At 36.7% G+C, this 18,262-nt stretch overlaps 1 protein-coding gene across 2 annotated transcripts in view; it reads right to left on the reverse strand.

Moving 5' to 3' along the window:
- ANKRD55 (ankyrin repeat domain 55) overlaps positions 1-18,262 on the reverse strand; it is a 95,319-nt gene that overhangs the window by 57,708 nt on the left and 19,349 nt on the right. Inside the window, exon 2 of one of the 2 annotated variants that reach the window (XM_047086729.1) lies at positions 9,764-9,886. In XM_047086729.1, the coding sequence (XP_046942685.1) occupies positions 9,764-9,886 (123 nt within the window). Of the gene's footprint in view, positions 1-9,763; positions 9,888-18,262 lie in introns of those variants that run through there. The other variant, XM_047086722.1, reaches the window with a different exon arrangement.

An 18,262-nucleotide genomic window follows, 5' to 3' on the forward strand; every position in this document is an offset into this window, starting at 1 on the left:
GATGGTTGCCTAGCCTTGGGTTACACACATTCTTAAGAAAAGGGTCCACCTTTATTGAAACACTTCTCTGTTTTGGTTAGTAATATAGGCCAAGGCATCTGGTTCTTTGTGGGTTTTCTTTCTGAAGAAAAACAGATGAAATTACACATTCTGATTAACTCGTAGACCTGTTGGAACAAGCCAGCCTGGTGAGGCAGAATCCAGGTGCTTCACACTCTTCAGGTGAAGAAATCAAACCTCGGACACAATTCTTTGCCAAGCTGAGACTTGTTTACATGCTTTTCATTGATAACATATTCTTAGAGTGCGCTGCAAGGTACTCGAAATGGACAAATTGTGGGGCTGCTGTTCTCATTGCAAGATTACAGCTGGCAACCCAGTTTCTCTACAAATCTCTCCTTTCTAATGCTCGTTGGGTAAAAGCAGCAATGAAGCACTATGTCTTGAATAGTGGCAACAGTTCCTTCTTTATTTCTTCCACTCTCTCTTCTCTCCTTGCTTCCCTCCTTCCATCTTTCCCTCCCTCCCTCCCTCCCTCCCTCTTTCTTTCTTTGTTTTCGAGGGTGTTGAATTGCTCTAGCACCATTTGTTGAAGAGGCTTTCTTCCACTGAATTACATTTGCACCTTTGTCAGAGATCAGTTGAGTATATTTGTGTGAGTCTATTTCTGAATTCTTTGTTCTTTTCCATTAATCTATGTCTGTCCCTCAGCCGTTACCACATAGTCTTGATTTCTGTAGCCACATAATAGGTCTTGAATTTTGGAAGACTGATTCCTCCCAGTTTATTCTTTTTTTTTTTTTTAACATTTTTAATTCCAGTTAGTTAACATACAGTATATTAGTTTCAGGTGTACAATATAGTGATTCAACACTTCTGTATACGACCTGGTGCTCATCATGAGGAGGGCACTCTTTAATCTCCATCTCCAGAATTGTGATGCCCCCAACTATGCTTTTCTTTTTCAAGATTGCTTTGGTTATTTAAGGTCTTTTGCGGTTCCATACAAATTTTACAGTTGTTTGTTCTAGTTCTCTGAAAAATGCTGTTGGTGTTTTGATAGGGATTGCATTAAATGTGTCAATTACATTGGATAGTATGGACATTTAACAATGTTTGTTCTTCTAGTCCATGAGCATGGAATGTCTTTCCATTTCTTTGTGTCATCTTTAATTTCTTTCATCAGTGTTTTATAATTTTCAGAGTATAGGTCTTTCACCTCTTTGGTTAGGTTTATTCCTAGGTATTTTATGGTTTTTGATGCAATTGTAAGTGGGATTGCTATCTTAATTTCTCTTTCTGCTGTTCATTATTGTCGTAGAGAAATTCAATAGACTTCTGCACATTGATTTTGTATCCTGTGACTTTACTGAATCATGTATCAGTTCTAGAAGTTTTTTGGTGGAGTCTATTGGGTTTTCTCTCTATATATAGTATTGCGTCATCTGCAAATAATAAAAGTTTTACTTCTTCCTTACTGATTTGGATGCCTTACTTCTTTTACTCTTCTGATCATTGTAGCTGGGACTTCCAGTAGTATGTTGAATAGAAGTGGTGAGAATGGACATCCTTGTCTTATTCCTAACCTTAGGGGAAAAGGTCTCAGTTTTCCCCCAATGAGGACAATGTTAGCTGTGGGTTTTTCACAGATGGCCTTCATTATGTTGAGGTATGTTCCCTCTAAACCTACTTTGTTGAGGGTTTTTATCATGAATGGGTATTGTATTTTGTCAAATGCTTTTCCTGAATCTTACTGAAATGATCATATGGTTCTTATTCTTTCTCTTATTGGATGTGATGTGTCATGTTGATTAATTTGTGAATATTGAACCATCCTTGCAACCCAGGAATAAATCTACTTGATTGTGGATGATTTTTTTTAACGTATTATTGAATTAGGTTTGCTAGTATTTTATTAAAGATTTTTGCATCTATGTTCATAAGGGATACTGGCCTGTAGTTCTCTTTTTTTTAATGGTGTGTTTATCCAGTTTTGGTATCAGTATAATGCTGGCTTCATAGAATTAATTTGGAAGTTTTCTTTCCTTTACTATTTTTGGGAACAGTTTGAGAAGAATAGGTATTAACTTTTCTTTAAATGTTTGGTAGAATTTGCCTGTGAAGCCCTCTGGTCCTAGATATTTGTTTGTTGGGAGTTTTTTGATTACTGATTCCATTTCTTTGCTTGTTATTGGTTTGGTCAAGTTTTCTGTTTCTTTATGTTATAGTTTTGGTAGTTTATATGTTTCTAGGAATTTATCTATTTCTTCTGTGTTGTTCAAATTGTTGGCATATAGTTTTTCATAATATTCTCTTACAATTGTTTGTATTTCTGAGGCGTTTGTTGTTATTTCTCCTCTCTCATTTATTATTTTACTTGACTATTTTCACATTCTTTCTTGGTAAGTCTGGTTAGAGGTTTATCAATTTATTTATTTATTTTTCAAAGAATCAGTTCCTGGTTTTATTGATTTGTTCTATTGTCTTTTTTTTTTTTTAGTTTCTATATCATTTATTTCTTCTCTAATCTTTATTATTATCCTCTCCTTCCTTCTAGTGGCTTTAGGTTTTGTTTATTATTCTTTTTCTGGCTCCCTTTGATGTAGGGCTAGGTTGTTTATTTGAGATTTTTCTTGCTTCTTGAGGTAGACCTGTGTTGCTACTTAGAGCAACCATTTTTGCTGCATCCCAAAGGCTTTGGACCACTGTGTTTTAATTTCCATTTGTTTCCATGTACTGTTTAATTTCTTCTTATATTTCCTGGTTGACCCATTCATTGTTTAATAGCATGTTATTGAAAAAAAATAGCATGTTATTTAACTGCCATGTATTTCTGGTCCTTCCAGATTTTTTCTAGTGGTTGATTTCTAGTTTCATAGCATTGGGGTCAGAAAAGACATATGGTATGACTTTGATTTTCTTGAATTTTTTAAGACTTGTTTTTTGGCCTAATATGTGATCTTTTATGGAGAATGTTACATGTGCACTTGAAAAGAATGGGTATTCTGCTGTTTTAGAATGTAATGTTCTAAATATATCTGTTAAATCCATCTGGTCCAGTGTGTCATTCAAAGCTGTTATTTCCTATTTTCTGTTTGGATGATCTGTGCATTGATGTAAGTGGGGTTAACATACCCTAGTATTATTGTATTATTATCAATCAGTTCCTTTCTGTTTGTTAGTAACTGTCTTATCTATTTGGTTGCTCCTATGTTGGGTGTGTAAATACTTATAATTGTTTCATCTTCTTGTTGGCTTGTCCCTTTTATTATTATATAGTGTCCTTTATCTGTTGTTACAGTTATTTATTTATTTATTTATTTAATATTTATTTTTGAGAGACAGAGAGAGACAGTGTGTGAGTGGGGGAGCAGCAGAGAGAGAAGGAGACACAGAATCCGAAGCAGGCTCTAGGCCCTGAGCTGTCAGCACAGAGCCCAATCTGGGGTTCGAACCCATGAATTGTGAGATCATGTCCTGAGCTGAAGTTGGACGCTTAACTGACTGAGACACTCAGGTGCCCCCAATCGTTGTTTTAAGGTCTAGTTTGTCTGATATATGTACTGCTACTTTGGCTTTCTTTTCACATCTATTTGCATGATAGATGTTTCTCCATCCCCTCATTTTTCACTCTGCAGGTGTCTTTAGGTCTGAAAAGAGTCTCTTGTAGGCAACATATAGATGGGTCCTGTGTGGTTTTTTTTATCCATTCTATTGCCCTATGTCTTTTGATTGCAGTGTTTAGTCCATTTACATTCAAAGTAATTACTGATAGATATGTATTTATTGCCTTTTTATTTCTTGTTTTGTAGTTGTTTCTGAAGATTTTCTCTGATCTTTTCTTGTTTTCTCTCATGTTTTGCTGATTTTCTTTAGTGATATATTTGGATTTGTTTCTCTTTATACTTTGTATGTTTATTAGTGGCTTTTGATATATGGTTTGATATATAGGTTTGTTTATAACCTCTTATGCATATCATATAGGAGTCTATATTAATTTGATGGTCATTTAAGTTTAAATCCATTCTTTTCCCCTCTCCTCCCCCTTTTAGATATATGTTACTATATTTTACATCCTTTGTTTTTGTGAGTTTTTTGACTTTTTTTTTTTTTTTTTACAGAAATATTCACTTACTGCTTTTGTGTTTCCTGCCTTTATACTGTCACTTTTGGTCTCTTTTTCATTTAGAGTCACCTTTAATACTTCTTGCAGGGCTGGTTTAGTGATCATGAAAGGTTTTGTTTGTCTCGGAAATGCTTTATCTCTTCTTCTGTTCTCAATGATAGCCTTGCTGGATAGAGTATTGTTGGCTGCAGATTTTTCCCATTCAGCACTTTCAACATATTATGCCATTCCCTTCTGTCTTGCAAAGTTTCTGTTGAGAAATCTCCCATGAGCCTTTTGGGCTTTTCCATGTAGGTTACTGACTTCTTCTGTCTTGCTGCTTTTAAGATTTTTTCTTTATCACTATATTTTGTAAATGTTATCATACATCTTAGTTTGTTGATTTTGATGGGAATTCTCTATGCTTCCTAGATATAAATATTTCCTTTCTTCACTGATAAGGAAAGTTTTCAGCTATTATTTCTTCAAAGAAAATTTCTGCCCCCTTTTCTCTCTTCTTCTTCTGGGGCTCCTGTAATACAAATGTTACTATCTTTAATGGAGTCACTGAGTATTCTTATGGTTATTGCTTTAAATTCTCTATCAGGCATTGTTACTTAAAAATGTTTCATTTAGATCTCTGGCTCTGGCCCTGTTCTGTTCTTTCAGTTGGGATGAATTTCTCTGTCTCCTCATTTTGTCTAGCTCTCTGTGTCTGTTTCTGTGTCTTAAGAATGTCAGCTATGCCTTTTGTTATTGAAAGTAGTAACTATGAAAAGGAGGTCCTGGAGTGCCCTGCAGTGTAGTGTCCCCTGTTCATCAAGACCTGGCACTTCAGGAGAGTATCCTATGTGTGCTGCTTATGCCTTGCTATTGCATCTGAGTCACTTTTCTTTTCAGTACAGTTGTCTGCACTGACTCTGCCTGCTGTGGACTGTGCTAGCTCTCTGTGATGTTAGTGGACCCAGGCAGAGCAGCTCTGAGGGTGCATGACCCCTGGGGAACTTGGGAGCAGGGTGGCAGTATTAGCAAAATTTGTGTTGGGCCACTAGGCCTATGCTGGATCACCTCAACTGCTGTGGTGGCTGCAAGCTCTGCACTACATGGCAGGGGGCGTGTGGCTGGGTGCTGTGCTGTCGCTGGGCGGGGCTCTAGATAGCAGTTGTTCACCTGGTGGCTGGGTGGGGCATGTGTGTACTTTTAACAAAATTTGCCTTGAGCCTGGGCCAAAGCTATAAATGTCTGTGCAGCCCCACCTACCCCAGGTGGCTCTGTGTTTATGCTGGGGGGCAGGAGAGGAAAATGGTGCCTGCAAGTCCCTCATTTTCAGAGAAGTCCCCCAGTGTGCTCAGAAATCAGTATGAACACATCTGTCTCCCATGTGTCCTGGTGTTATGTAAATTCCAGTTTTTTTGTTGTCTCTCCATGTAGTCCACTATCTCTTTAAGGGCAGAGACCCAGCTATCATTCACTCTCCCAGCTCACCCAGAGCTGAGTCAGCTGACTTTTAAAGCTCCAGGCTCCAAGTCCCACTGTTTTTAAAAACTCACAGAATTCAGCCCTTCTAGTTTTTGAAGAAAAAACATTATGGGTATCAGTCTTCCTCATGTGATCACCTTGGTGCAAGGGCCTGTTTCTCTGCCCTCTCCCTGCAGTGCACAACTCCCTCCCTCCTGCAGGTAGCTTCCTTCCCCCTTTCTGATCTTCCTAAATTTTCAGGTGCAGTTTCTTCTCTATATTTAGTTTTTAAATTTGTTCTGCCAGTCTTTGGATCATTCTCCAGTTTATTGACTTGGATATGGATGAAATCTAGTTGTAAATGTGGGATGGGGTGAGCTCAGTTTCCTCATACTCCTCCATCTTCCCAAGCTCTCCTGCTTGCTTTATTCTTTTTCAAAATTGACTTAACTATACTACTTCCTTTGCCTTTTTATATAAATTTTAGATAATTTTGTATATATCTACAAAAAATCTTGCTGGGGTTTGATAGAAATTGCATTAAATCTGCACATGAATTTGAAAAGCACTGCATATTTGCTATCTTCAGTCTTTTAATCCATGAGCATGGCATATCTCTCCATTTATTTAGATCTCCTTTGATTTCTTTCATTGGCATTTTATAATTTCCAGTATACAAGTCTTACATGTATTTTGTTATATTCACACCTAACTATTCTTTGTTGAGTGATTTTAAATAGCATTTTAATTTTAATTGTGGATTCCATGTGTTCATTTCTGGTATACAGGAATATAATTTGTTTTTCTGGATTGATTTTATATCCTGTGACCTGTATCCTGAACTCAGTTGTAGAAGTTTTTCTTGGTAGCCTCCTTAGTATTTTCTATGTGTAAAATCAAGCTGTGCGAAAAGAGACATTATTAGTTTTTCATTTTAAATAGATATGCCTTTATTATCTTTTCTTGCCTTTTTGTACTGGCTAGAACTTTCACCACTATGCTGAATATAAGTAAGAGTGGACATTTTTGCTTTGTTCCTGATCTTAGGTGTAAAGCATTCAGACTTTTTTATCATTAGGTAAAATGTTAGCTCTAGGTTTTTGGTTTTTTTGTTTTTGTTTTATAGATACTCTATCAAATTGAGGAATTTCCCCTCTATTCCTATTTTTCTGAGAGTTTTTAATCATGAATGTATGTAAAATTTTGTGAAATACTTTTCTGCATTCATGGGTATAATTGTGTGATTTTTCTTCTTTAGCTGGTTAATATGGTGGATTACATTGATTGATTTTGAAATATTGAACCACACATCCCTACAACAAATCCCACTTGGTCATGGTATATAAATCTTGTTATATATTACTGAATTATATTTGCTAATATTTTACTAAGGCTTTCTTTATCGACATTCATGAGGAGGATTGGTCTTTAGGTTAATTTTTTACATCATCTTTTATATCATCTGGTTTTAATATCAGGGTAATACTAGCTTTATAAATATAACTGAAAAGAGTTTCCTTCCCATATTTTCTGGGAGAGATTATTTACAATTGGTGCTAACTATTATTTAAAACTTTGTAGGAGTTTCTAGGGAAACTATCTAGGCCCAAACATTTCTTTTTCTGGGAATTTAAAAATAATGAATGTACTTTCTTTAATATTTGTGGAGGCATTCAAATAGTCTATTTCCTATTGGATAAGTTGTGGCAGTTTATCTTTATGGAGGAATCGACCCATTTAATCTAAATAGTTAAATATATGGGTGTAGAGGTTTTGTTTGTTTGTTTGTTTTTTGTAATTCCTTTTTATCGGTTAGATGTCTGCAGGGTCTATAGTGATATCTTTGGTTTCACTCCTGACAGTGGTCATTTGTGACTTCTTTCATTTTTTGTCTGTTTTTTATTGCTAGAATTTTGTCAATTTTATTGATCTTTTCAAAGAATCAGTTCCTTGCTTCAGTGATTTTCTTTACTGTTGTCTATTTTCAATTATCCTTATTTCTATTCTTTCTTTATTAGTTCTTTCCTTTGGGTTTATTTTCTTCTTTTTTTAAGTTCTTGGGGTAAGAACTTACATTATTGACTGATATTTTTCCTCTTTTCTAATGAATGTATTTAGTGTCATACATTTCCTTCAGCATTGCTTTGCCTGTGTCACACAAATTCTAAGATATATTTTCACTTCCACTCATAGGCAGGACAAGCTAGGATTGAACCCAGTCTGGCTCTTGCACTTATCACACAAGTAGTATCAAACATTTGTCTCTCCTCATTTCCCATTATTAGCCATGAAGCAGATGTACAAGTAAATCTCCTTTAAAAAGAAACAAGCAAACAAATAAACAAAAAAACTACTATTGATAAGTTAGGGACAACTACTCACTTTACAAAACATTTTGCTGTCATGATAAGGGATTCTCAAGCTCTTCATGGGACAGGTACACTGGTTAAAAATCATTAATGACACAAGTACTAAGACAGAAAAAACAATGATAGAACTTTTTATTATGGGGTGCCTGGGTGGCAGTCGGTTGAGCATCTGTCTTTGGCTCAGGTCATGATCTCACGGTTTATGAGTTGGAGCCCTGCACTGGGCTCTCTGCTGTCAGCACAGAGCCCACTTTGGATCCTCTGTCTCCCTCTCTCTCTGCTCCTTCCCCACTTGCACTCTCTCTCAAAAATAAATAAACATTAAAAAAAAAAAAAAACCCAAACACTTTTGTTATAGTCCCACAAGTCCCTGGTGCTCTTTTTTTTTTTTTTTTTTTGGCCTATTTTCTTTCAGTTGTTCAGATTGGCTCATTTCTATCATTCTATTTTTAAGTTTGTTGATCCTTTCCCTCTGCTTCCTCACTCTGCTGCTGAGTTTATTTATGGAGTTTTTAATTGTGATTATTGTATTTTTCAGTTTAAAAATTTTCCATTTAGTTCTTCTTTATATCATCTATTTCTTTGTTTAAGCTTCCTATTTCTTCATTTGTTTCAAGCATATTTGTAATTGTTCATTGAAGTTTTTTTTTTTTTTTCATGACCTCTTCAAAATCTGTCAGGTAATTCTAACATCTATTATCTCAGTTTTGTATCTATTGGTTATCTTTTTTCATTCAGTTTGAGATCTTCCTGTTTCTTGATATAACAAATTGTTTTTTATTAAAATCTGGACATTTGGGATATTGTGTTGAGTTGCTTAATCTTACTTAAACCCTCTATTTTAGCTGGCTTTCCCTGACAATGCTCCAAAGGGGGAGAAGGTATGTACTTGTGACCTCATTATTGCCAGGTCCAAGTTCCCTATTTAGCTTCCATTGATATTTGAGGGAGAAGATTCTTCATTACTGGGTGGGAGTACTGGCAACTAGGGGGAGGGAGGCTCACTAGTTGGGGTGGAGGTCCAAGATCTCTACTAGGTCTTTGCTGGAATAATGAGCCTAAAGCCACAGGTTCTCATTTGTCTGTTTTTTGTGTGATGTTTGGTTGGAGTAGACTCATTACTGTCTACAAATTTTCTGTGTTGCTATGTGGTCCCTTTCCTGGTTCTTTGGCTAGAGGGCAGGCTTTTTTTGGGGCTTTGTTTTTGTTTTTGTTTTTGTTTTTGTTTTGGTCTGTGACTGTTGGCCCTTCTGAGCTGTTGGATTCTTCAACTCCAAGTTGGGATATAAGAGGCAAAAAAGAAAACCCAAGAAACTTACCACAGTGTTATTCCTTGGGTCACATGGTCCCAGCCGGTCTGTCATTTTCTCTCCACCTTCGGGAGTGTTCTTATGTTTATATTATATACAACATCCAGGATTTTTAGTTATATTTAGCAGGAGGAATAGAGAAACAAGTACATCTACTGCATCTTCTGAGAAGCAGGTCTTTGCTTCTGCCTTTAATAGTCATACTTTCCCAACATCCACTGCTACCAAAAATAGCCCTCTTTCTATATTCCTTTTTTAACTACTTGGTGTATCTACTTTAGTCATTCATACAAATAAGTTGCAAATAAATCTAAATCAACTAGATTCATTACATGAAGTGGTGTAAAAAAAATTGAAAGATTTGTGTCCAAGACTATCATTTAAAGACAAGCCACTCCTTGTCCCTCCAGTACCAAAATGGACTGTTAGATGTAATTTTAACAGTGCTCACCTCTGAAGACCATCTCTAAAAGAATACAGAAGAACATTCTGCAGGCTTCAAAAATGAATAAATAGCTCACCTTCACTGTCACAGCATTCTAGGATGGAAGGGTCTTCACGAATTACTGAGGTCAGAGCATTGACATCTCCATTAGAAGCTGCCTGATAAACCATGGTCAGGTCAACTTCCTCAGATGAGTCACCTTCATGAATCAAAAAGAGATACACTTAGTGTGTGCAGCAAATTCACTGAAAGAATAACAACACCCACAACATCGCACATACAAGTGATTCATGAAAACTTCTTTAATGAATCTGAGCAGGAGGCTGAGTCATCCTCTTATAAGCAACCTCAATGCTTCTGAAGAAAGGTGGACCCCTGTGGGTCATGTTGTAACATTACCATATATTGGGAAGGAGTCTGAGAGATTAGATGTCCTCTGAGATTTTGTGACTCTTTCTAGGCCTTCAGGCTTCTCAAAATCAGTGAGACTAGAAAGGAAAATGGGACCCTCATGTTGGTTCTAGGCTCCCCTCTGATCTGAAACGTGATAAATTTGTTAAACTCAGTGAATCAGTTTACCTACCTCTGATAGAGATATTGCATTATTTTCTGTTGTTCTGACATCCTCTCCACTCTATTCCCCTCAGCTGTGTTCCCTGAGGGCTGATGCTTGCTGACTACTTCACCCAGGTACCCTCCCTCTTTGGCTTGCCCATAGGAGACACTGGCAAGAGACTGATAGGGAGAAGGGAAAGAGGTAGGGAATTTCTTTCTGCCTTTCCCTGGTGTAGTGTCTAATAGTAGCTGCTTCTCTCCCACCAGGATGTTCCTCCTCCCCAGAACCAGCTCTTACTGGGCTCCCTTTGGTAACACCATTCTCACCACCCTGCCGCATCTCTGCTGCAAACTTCTTCATTTGAACCAGCTGGGGTTACATGACATGCTGTTTCCAGAAAGAAGAGACCTGTATGCAATTGCTTTGAATTTGGTAGCCACCTGTACTATACCTTTGTGCAAGACTAAACCAATTGAACCAACTAATAGTACTGCCAAAAGTAACAACAGAACTGTGGGTCAAGTGACCCTAGGGGAGCACCGTAAGGGCTGGGAGCTTTAGTGAGGTGCTATGCAGAGTCCTTCTACTTTTACAATTTCCCCCCATACATAGCCATTATTCAGGGAAAATATATGTAAGAAAAGTTTTTTAAATTGTGTTTTTTCTATGAATGTGGACATTGCACCAGAAATACTTTACAGTTCTAATATATCTTTAGTTGGCAGTGATCCTAACCTATTGGCTGGGTTTCTCTGCCCCAGTACTTCTGGGAAGTGATTAGTGATTTTTTAACCAGTTGACCTGTCCCAGATGGAGCTTGTTATTGCAAATGGTTCACTTACGACAACAAGCTGCTTTGTAAAGTGAGTGGTTCCCTAATTTATCCACAGTAAATTTGTTGTAGGTGGTGGTGTTTTTAAAGCAGGCTCACCTGCGCATTTGCCTGGGGGCTGGAAATAGGAGATGAGAGATGTCAGGGTCAAATGTCCCCTCTGCCATAAGAACTCTGCAGCCACACACCTTGGGTTCAAGTCCTGGTTTTTACTAACTAGCTCTGTGAATTTGGGAAATTACCTGCTCTGGGCCTGTTTCCTTGTTTCTAAAATGGAGATGATGATGATGATGATGATGACGACAACCACCTATGTCATAAAGTTGTTGTCAGGAATAAGTGAATTAATACTTAATCCTATGTGCTTTTAGAACAGAGAATAGCATGTAGTAGACACTATATATACTTTGCTACTACTACTTTTGTTTTGTGCATGTGTGTGTTTGTGTTTAGGAAATATGAGAAATCTGGAGCAAATAGAGAAGAAGGCCTCTTTTTGATGATGGCTAGATCAAGAATTCATACTTTGCACAGAATATTTACTCTGCTGGAAGCCCTCCTAGGAGTCTAGGAATTTTTTAAAGGTTGATAATGATGTCTTTGGGCCCCAAAATAGGGCTCACACGTAAGGACAATGATGGGCCTGGTATCTGGTTATATGACCACATCCAAAGATGCTGGTAATGTCACCTCAGAAAGAAGATCTTGGTGTTGGGCTGTGAAGCTCTGTGTTAACAGCATGTTTACATCTTATATAACATGTTTATAATACATATATACACATGATTATAATCTGTTCAATATTGAGTGCAATCAAATCTGTAAGGCACATTCATCACACTGTTGAGCATATACAGTTGAGACAAACAAGGAATTCACTGCTTGATAGAATTAGAATCCCCAAAATAACTTTCCAAGAGGATTCTAATAAGATTGTATTTAATAGGAATAAATACAGGGCAATGTATCCTAGTTTTAAAACACTCAGTTGGACTTATTGAAGGGTAGCTGACTTTATAGTTATTGTTGCTCAAAACCCCCTCAGCATACAGGTGAAATTAACCTGAGCATTCTCTAGGGATCAGCTCTTCTCCACTTTTGGACCATGGGCTGATTCAGTGGAGTTGACAACATCCCTGGTCAGGGACAGAACACATGACCTGGAAATAAGTCACTCAGCACCAGCATTATCTGGCCACAGAGATTGGTTCAGGAACGTGACCCAATCAGAGGCCATGAATGGCAATATGCTTTGATCAGAATTGCTGGGAGCAATACTGTTGCTTTATTCCACCACCCATGAACTTGGGAGAGACTTGGAGGCATCTTATGGGTATAGAGACTATCCAAGAATAAAGAAAACACAAGGAGCAAAGCAGAGTTCTACAAAAAGAAGGAAATAATTGAGACCTGGTGACATCATTTGAACTCCTGAATCAAGCCACACTTCAAGTCCCCACCATTAAATTTAAATGTGCCAATAAATTCTTTTTTTGTTTGTCAGTTTGCATAGTTTGTGTATTTGCTTTTTCCTTTTAATCACTGAAAGAGTTCTAAGAGCTAAAAAGGTTTTAGCAGTGGCACATGAGTTAAGAACTTAGGGGTTTAGCTTCGTAGTTTCCTTTGTAGGAATGAACAGTGTGATGAACTAGTAGGAGCTTTGGCTGTATTATTAATCGTTTAGCAAACAGATTGAAGGAGGTGATAGGCTTTTCTGTTCTTAACTGGTCAGTGTTATGTTGAGGTCTATGGCCTGTGTGTGGATTAAATGGGCTATTGGTGTTTGGAGAACATTCAGAGTGACCAGAATGGGGTATGTATGGATTTCATTCATGTCACTTGAGGAACAATTGAAGAAATAGATGTCTTTACACCAGAGATTATTCCATTGGGTCATGATAGCAGACTTCAGATATTTGAAGATTTTTTTTAAGTAAAAAATTGTGGTGAAAAATATGTAACAAAAAATTTACCATTTCAATGTTTTTTGTTTGTTTCTTTTGAGAGAGAGAGAGAGAGCGAGAGAGGGAGAGAGAGAAGGAGAGAAGCGGAGCTCACCTGATGTGGGACTCGAATTCAGAACAGTGAAATCATGACTGAGTCAATATCAGATGCTCAACTGACGGAGCCACCCAGGTACCCTCCGTTTCAACCCTTTTTAAGTGTGCAGTTCAGGGGCATTATGTACATTCACAGTGTTGTGCAACTATCACCATCAATCATTTCCAGAACTCTTTTCATCTTCCAGAATTCAAACTCTGTACCCATTAAAATAGTAACTCCTGACTCATCTCTCATACCAGCCCCTGTAAACTACCATTCCACTTTTACCATTCACTTTCTGTGAATGTGACTACTCTAGGAATCTCATACAAGTGGAATTGACAGTGTTTGTGCTTTTGTGACTCACTTATTTTACTTAGCATAATGTCCCAAGGTTGATCCATGTTGTAGCATGTGTCATAATTTCCTTCTTTTTCAAGGTTGAATAATATTCTATGTTTAGACCACATGTAGTTTATTAATTTATCCACTGATGGATATTTGGGCTGTTTGTACCTTTTGGCTATTGCAAATAATGTTATCATGAATATGCTTATTCAAATATCTCTTTGAAACCCTGATTTCAATTCTTTTGGGTATAAACTTAAAAGTGGAGTTGCTGGATCATATGATAATTTTATTAAACAATTTTTAAGAACCATCATAATGTTTCCCACAGTGGCTGCACCATTTTATATTCCTGCCAACACCACAGAAGGTTTCTAATATTCCTATGATCTTACTGACACTTGTTATTTCCTGTTATCATTTGATGTGTTTGTTTTAATAGTACATAGTCTAATGGTTGTGAGGTGATATCTCATGATTTTGATTTGCATATCCCAATTATTAGTCATTTTGAATATCTTTTCATGTACTTATTGGCTATCTGTATATCTTCCTTGGAGAAATATCTCCTTAAGTCCTTTGTCCATTTTTTAATCAGGTTGTTTGTGTTTTGGCGTTAAGTTATAAAAATTCTTTATACATTCTGGATATTAACCCCTTATCAATTTATGATTTACATATATTTTCTCTCATTCTGTGGATTGCCTTTTCATTCTGCCGATCATATCCCTTGATGTGCAAAACCTTTTAGCTCTGATGTAGTTCAACTTGTCTACTTTTTCTTCTGTTGTCTATACATTTGTCATCATATCCAAGAAATCACTGTCAAATTTAATGTCACAGAGCTTTTCCCCTATAACTTCTTCTAAGATTTTTATAGTTTTAGGTCTTATGTTTGTATCTTTCATCGATTTTGAGTTAATTTTTGTATATGGTATTAAGGTAAGGGTCTGATTTTTCTTCTTTTACATATGACTATCCAGTTGTTCCAGCACTAGTCTTCCCCATTGAATGGTCATGGCACCCTTGTTGAAAATCAGTTGATTTATATGTCTGGGATTATTTTTAGGCTCACAGTTCTGTTACATGGATCTATATGCCTGACTTTATGTTAGTGCTACAGAGTTTTGATTACTGTAGCTTTGTAGTATATTTTGAAATCTGGAAGTGTTGAAACCTCCAACTTTATTTTTCTTTTGTAAGATTATTTTGGCTGTTTGGGACTCCTTGAGATTCCACATGGCTTTTTAGGATTGATTTTTCTGTTTCTACAAAAATAGAAAAAAATTTTTGACTGAAGGTCACAAAACCATTTATATGCAGATCTATGTAAACAATAAATTCTTCTTTCTCTTCTTTCCTTATCTAATATTTATTTTTCTATCTAGTATAATTGGAATTTTGATCAAGATTACATTGAATCTGTGGATTTCTTTGGGTAGCACTGACATCTCAACAATATTATCTTCTAATCCATGAAATGCAGGATGTCTTCCCATTTATTAGTGTCTTCTTTAATTCCTTTCAGCAATGTTTTGTAGTTTTCAGTGTGTAAGTCTTTAGCATCCTTGGTTAAGTGTATTCCTAAATATTTTATTTTATTTTTTGATGCTGTTGTAAATAGAGTTGTTTTTCAAACAAGTTTTTTTTTTTTTTTAAATTTACATCCAAATTAGTTAGCATATAGTGCAGCAATGATTTCAGGAGTAGATTCCTTAATGCCCCTTATCCATTTAGCCCTTCTCCCCTCCCACAACCCCTCCAGTAACCCTCTGTTTGTTCTCCATATTTATGAGTCTCTTATGATTTGTCCCCCTCCCTGTTCTTATACTATTTTTGTTTCCCTTCCCTTATGTTCATCTGTTTTGTCTCTTAAAGTCCTCATTTGAGTGAAGTCATATGATATTTATCTTTCTCTGACTAATTTCACTTAGCATAATACCCTCCAGTTCCATCCACGTAGTTGCAAATGGCAAGATTTCATTCTTTTTGATTGCCGACTAACACTCCATTGTGTATATATATATATATATATATATATATATATATATATATATATCACATCTTCTTTATCCATTCATCCATCGATGGACATTTGGGCTCTTTCCATACTTTGGCTATGGTTGATAGTGCTGCTGTAAATATTGGGGTGCATTTGCTCCTTTGAAACAGCACACCTGTATCCCTTGGATAAATACCTCATAGTGCAATTGCTAGGTCGTAGGGTAGTTCTATTTTTAATTTTTTGAGGAACCTCCATACTGTTTTCCAGAGTGGCTGCACCAGCTTGCATTCCCATCAAACAAGTTTTTAAGCAAAGAATTTTATGGTTAAATTGTTTCATGGAACCCCAGAAGTTAGAAATAGCAGTGAGTGACAATGACAGAGAAAAGGGTATTTTAAATGTTAAAGCACTGTAAAAATATTATGGGCCACCTCAAGAGGTAGTGAGTTTCCTGACACTGAAGATGGCCAATGCTGGCTAGATAGCCACCAAAGAAGTGTACTGTAGAAGGAATTCAGCAGCATGAGGCATAGCACAAGGGAACAGGAAGATGTATGAGGCAGAAGAAAACCTATTTCAGAGTTCCTTCTAGCCTTGAGTTGTCATACTCAACCACTGAGCCATTAAGAAACAGGAAATGGAGGGGTTTCTGCAGAGGATGTGTAGAAATAGTCAATTTAAGTTGTGGTCAATGAAAATAATTAGCTGTAAACTTAAGACTATACAAAGAATTCCTGTGAAAATGAGAAAGGTGATGTAGAAATAAAATAGTAAGTATAAGGAGAAGGATGAATGATGGCCCTTAATGAATCTAAAAGAGAAGGAATTTTTTTTCTACTGAAGGTCACAAAACCATTTATATGGAGAAGATCTAAATAAACCAGCAATACATGAAATCTTTCTTCTTTCCTTCCTTCTTGGCTTACCTGTCTATCGATGTATCTATCATCTACCTATTTGTCTACCTAGTATCATCTAACTACATCCAGCACATGGTTTGAATGGGTCTTGCATCTCTAATTGTGTGAAAGTAAAACAGACAGACTTATGTATGGGCGCATAAAGAGAAATTCCAGAATTCACACAGAGGGGGAGAGACTGAAAGTAGATAAAATGGAAAAGAGACAAATAGGAAGAAAGAAGCGTGTGAATAGATGTAGATTATGTTTTATAAAAATGATATTGTTGTATATGTATAAACATGAAATATGGAAGATTGGAAGAATATGCATCAAAAAGACAACAGAGATCATCTCTTGGATGTTCTTTAGAAATTTCTATATTTTCCAAATTCTCTAGATGAGTTTATGTTTTTAAAAATTATTGAAGTAAGTCAAGTCTTTTCCTTAACTGCTGAGGGGTATGTCTTATAAGCTTTATACAGGCTACTACTGGGGCACCTGGGTGACTCAGTCAATTAAGCATCTGACTTTGGCTTAGGTCAGTATCTCACTGCTCATGAGTTCGAGCTCCGTGTTGGGCTCTGTGCTTACAGCTTGCAGCTCTGAGCCTGCTTTGGATTCTGTATCTCTGCCTCTCCCCACTCACTTGCTCATGTGTTCTCTCTCTCTCAAATATAAACAAACATTAAAAAAATACTTTAATAACATGATATTACTAAATGGGTAAACAGAGCCTAGTTATGTCTATAACTGAGAAAACAAGTCCTGGATATTTGACAAAGTATTGAAAAAGAAAAAATATATATGTCTTTTTCTAATTCTTCCCTTTACAAATACCCTAGATTAAAAAAACAGGTACAGGGGCACCCGGGTGCAGTTGGTTAAGCGTCTGACTTCGGCTCAGGTCATGATCTCATAGTTTGTGAGTTTGAGCCCCACATGGGACTCCACACTGGCAGTGCGGAGAATGCTTGGGATTCTTGCTCTCTCCTCTCTCTCGGTCCCTTCCCTGCCTGTGCTCAATCTCTCTCTCTCTCAAAATAAATAAATAAATAAATAAATAAATGAATAAATAAATAAATAAAACCAGATACATATTTTAAAATTGTATCAATTTTCACCTAAAAACTGGAAGGATAGGCATTCTTACAATCATCTATTTCCCTCATTTTTCATGGTTAAAAACCCTGAAAGTTTTCTGGAGGTATCACAAATTGTCTACCTAACCTTAAGTGCCTACCTCTTTAATAGTGGCACTTGTGTTTCTTTGAATCTCAGACATATGACAGGCCAGTAGAAATGTTTGGGATTAGAGGACCTTCCTCAGAATTTCTCAGATTTACACAAATGTAGGCCCTTTTCTAGTTCTGTCCTTGAGTTATTATGGAGGAGTTTCTTGGGAAAGCCATTGCCTGCATCAGTTACTGGCTTATTTTATTGAAATTTACCTAGAGGTCAGCTTGACACTTGTTCTGCTTAAGCTGTGACCGTTTTGTGGAAGAGTCGGGCCAATGTGAAAATAGATTAGGCATTGCAGTGTCAAGAGTCTAAAGAATGGTCTTGAGAGGCTTTCTTCAGTTCATTCTATCCTGAGGATGCTTGGGTGGATCACCCACTCTAGAATCACCATGAAGTCTAGATCCAACAGAAGACTTTGTAGATCTTTCTTAAACTGTTGCTTGCAGTGGAATTGATTGCCTGTGAGGAATTGAATTTTAATCACTCATCCATTTACTCAACATCTACCCTTAGGCTAGTGAAATTGCTGGGACAAAGGTTGTAGAGTCTCTGTGTTTAAGAAAGACACACCCTAGAGGGAATACAAATGTGCAATTGACAACAGAAATATACCAGTGCTATGGCAAGATGAAGAATCACTTAAATGAATA

Source organism: Lynx rufus, unplaced genomic scaffold (genome assembly GCF_022079265.1).
Source record: "Lynx rufus isolate CCGP_SWC_20201006 ecotype Redwood Valley unplaced genomic scaffold, mLynRuf1.p SCAF_1, whole genome shotgun sequence".
Lineage (NCBI taxonomy): Eukaryota > Metazoa > Chordata > Mammalia > Carnivora > Felidae > Lynx > Lynx rufus.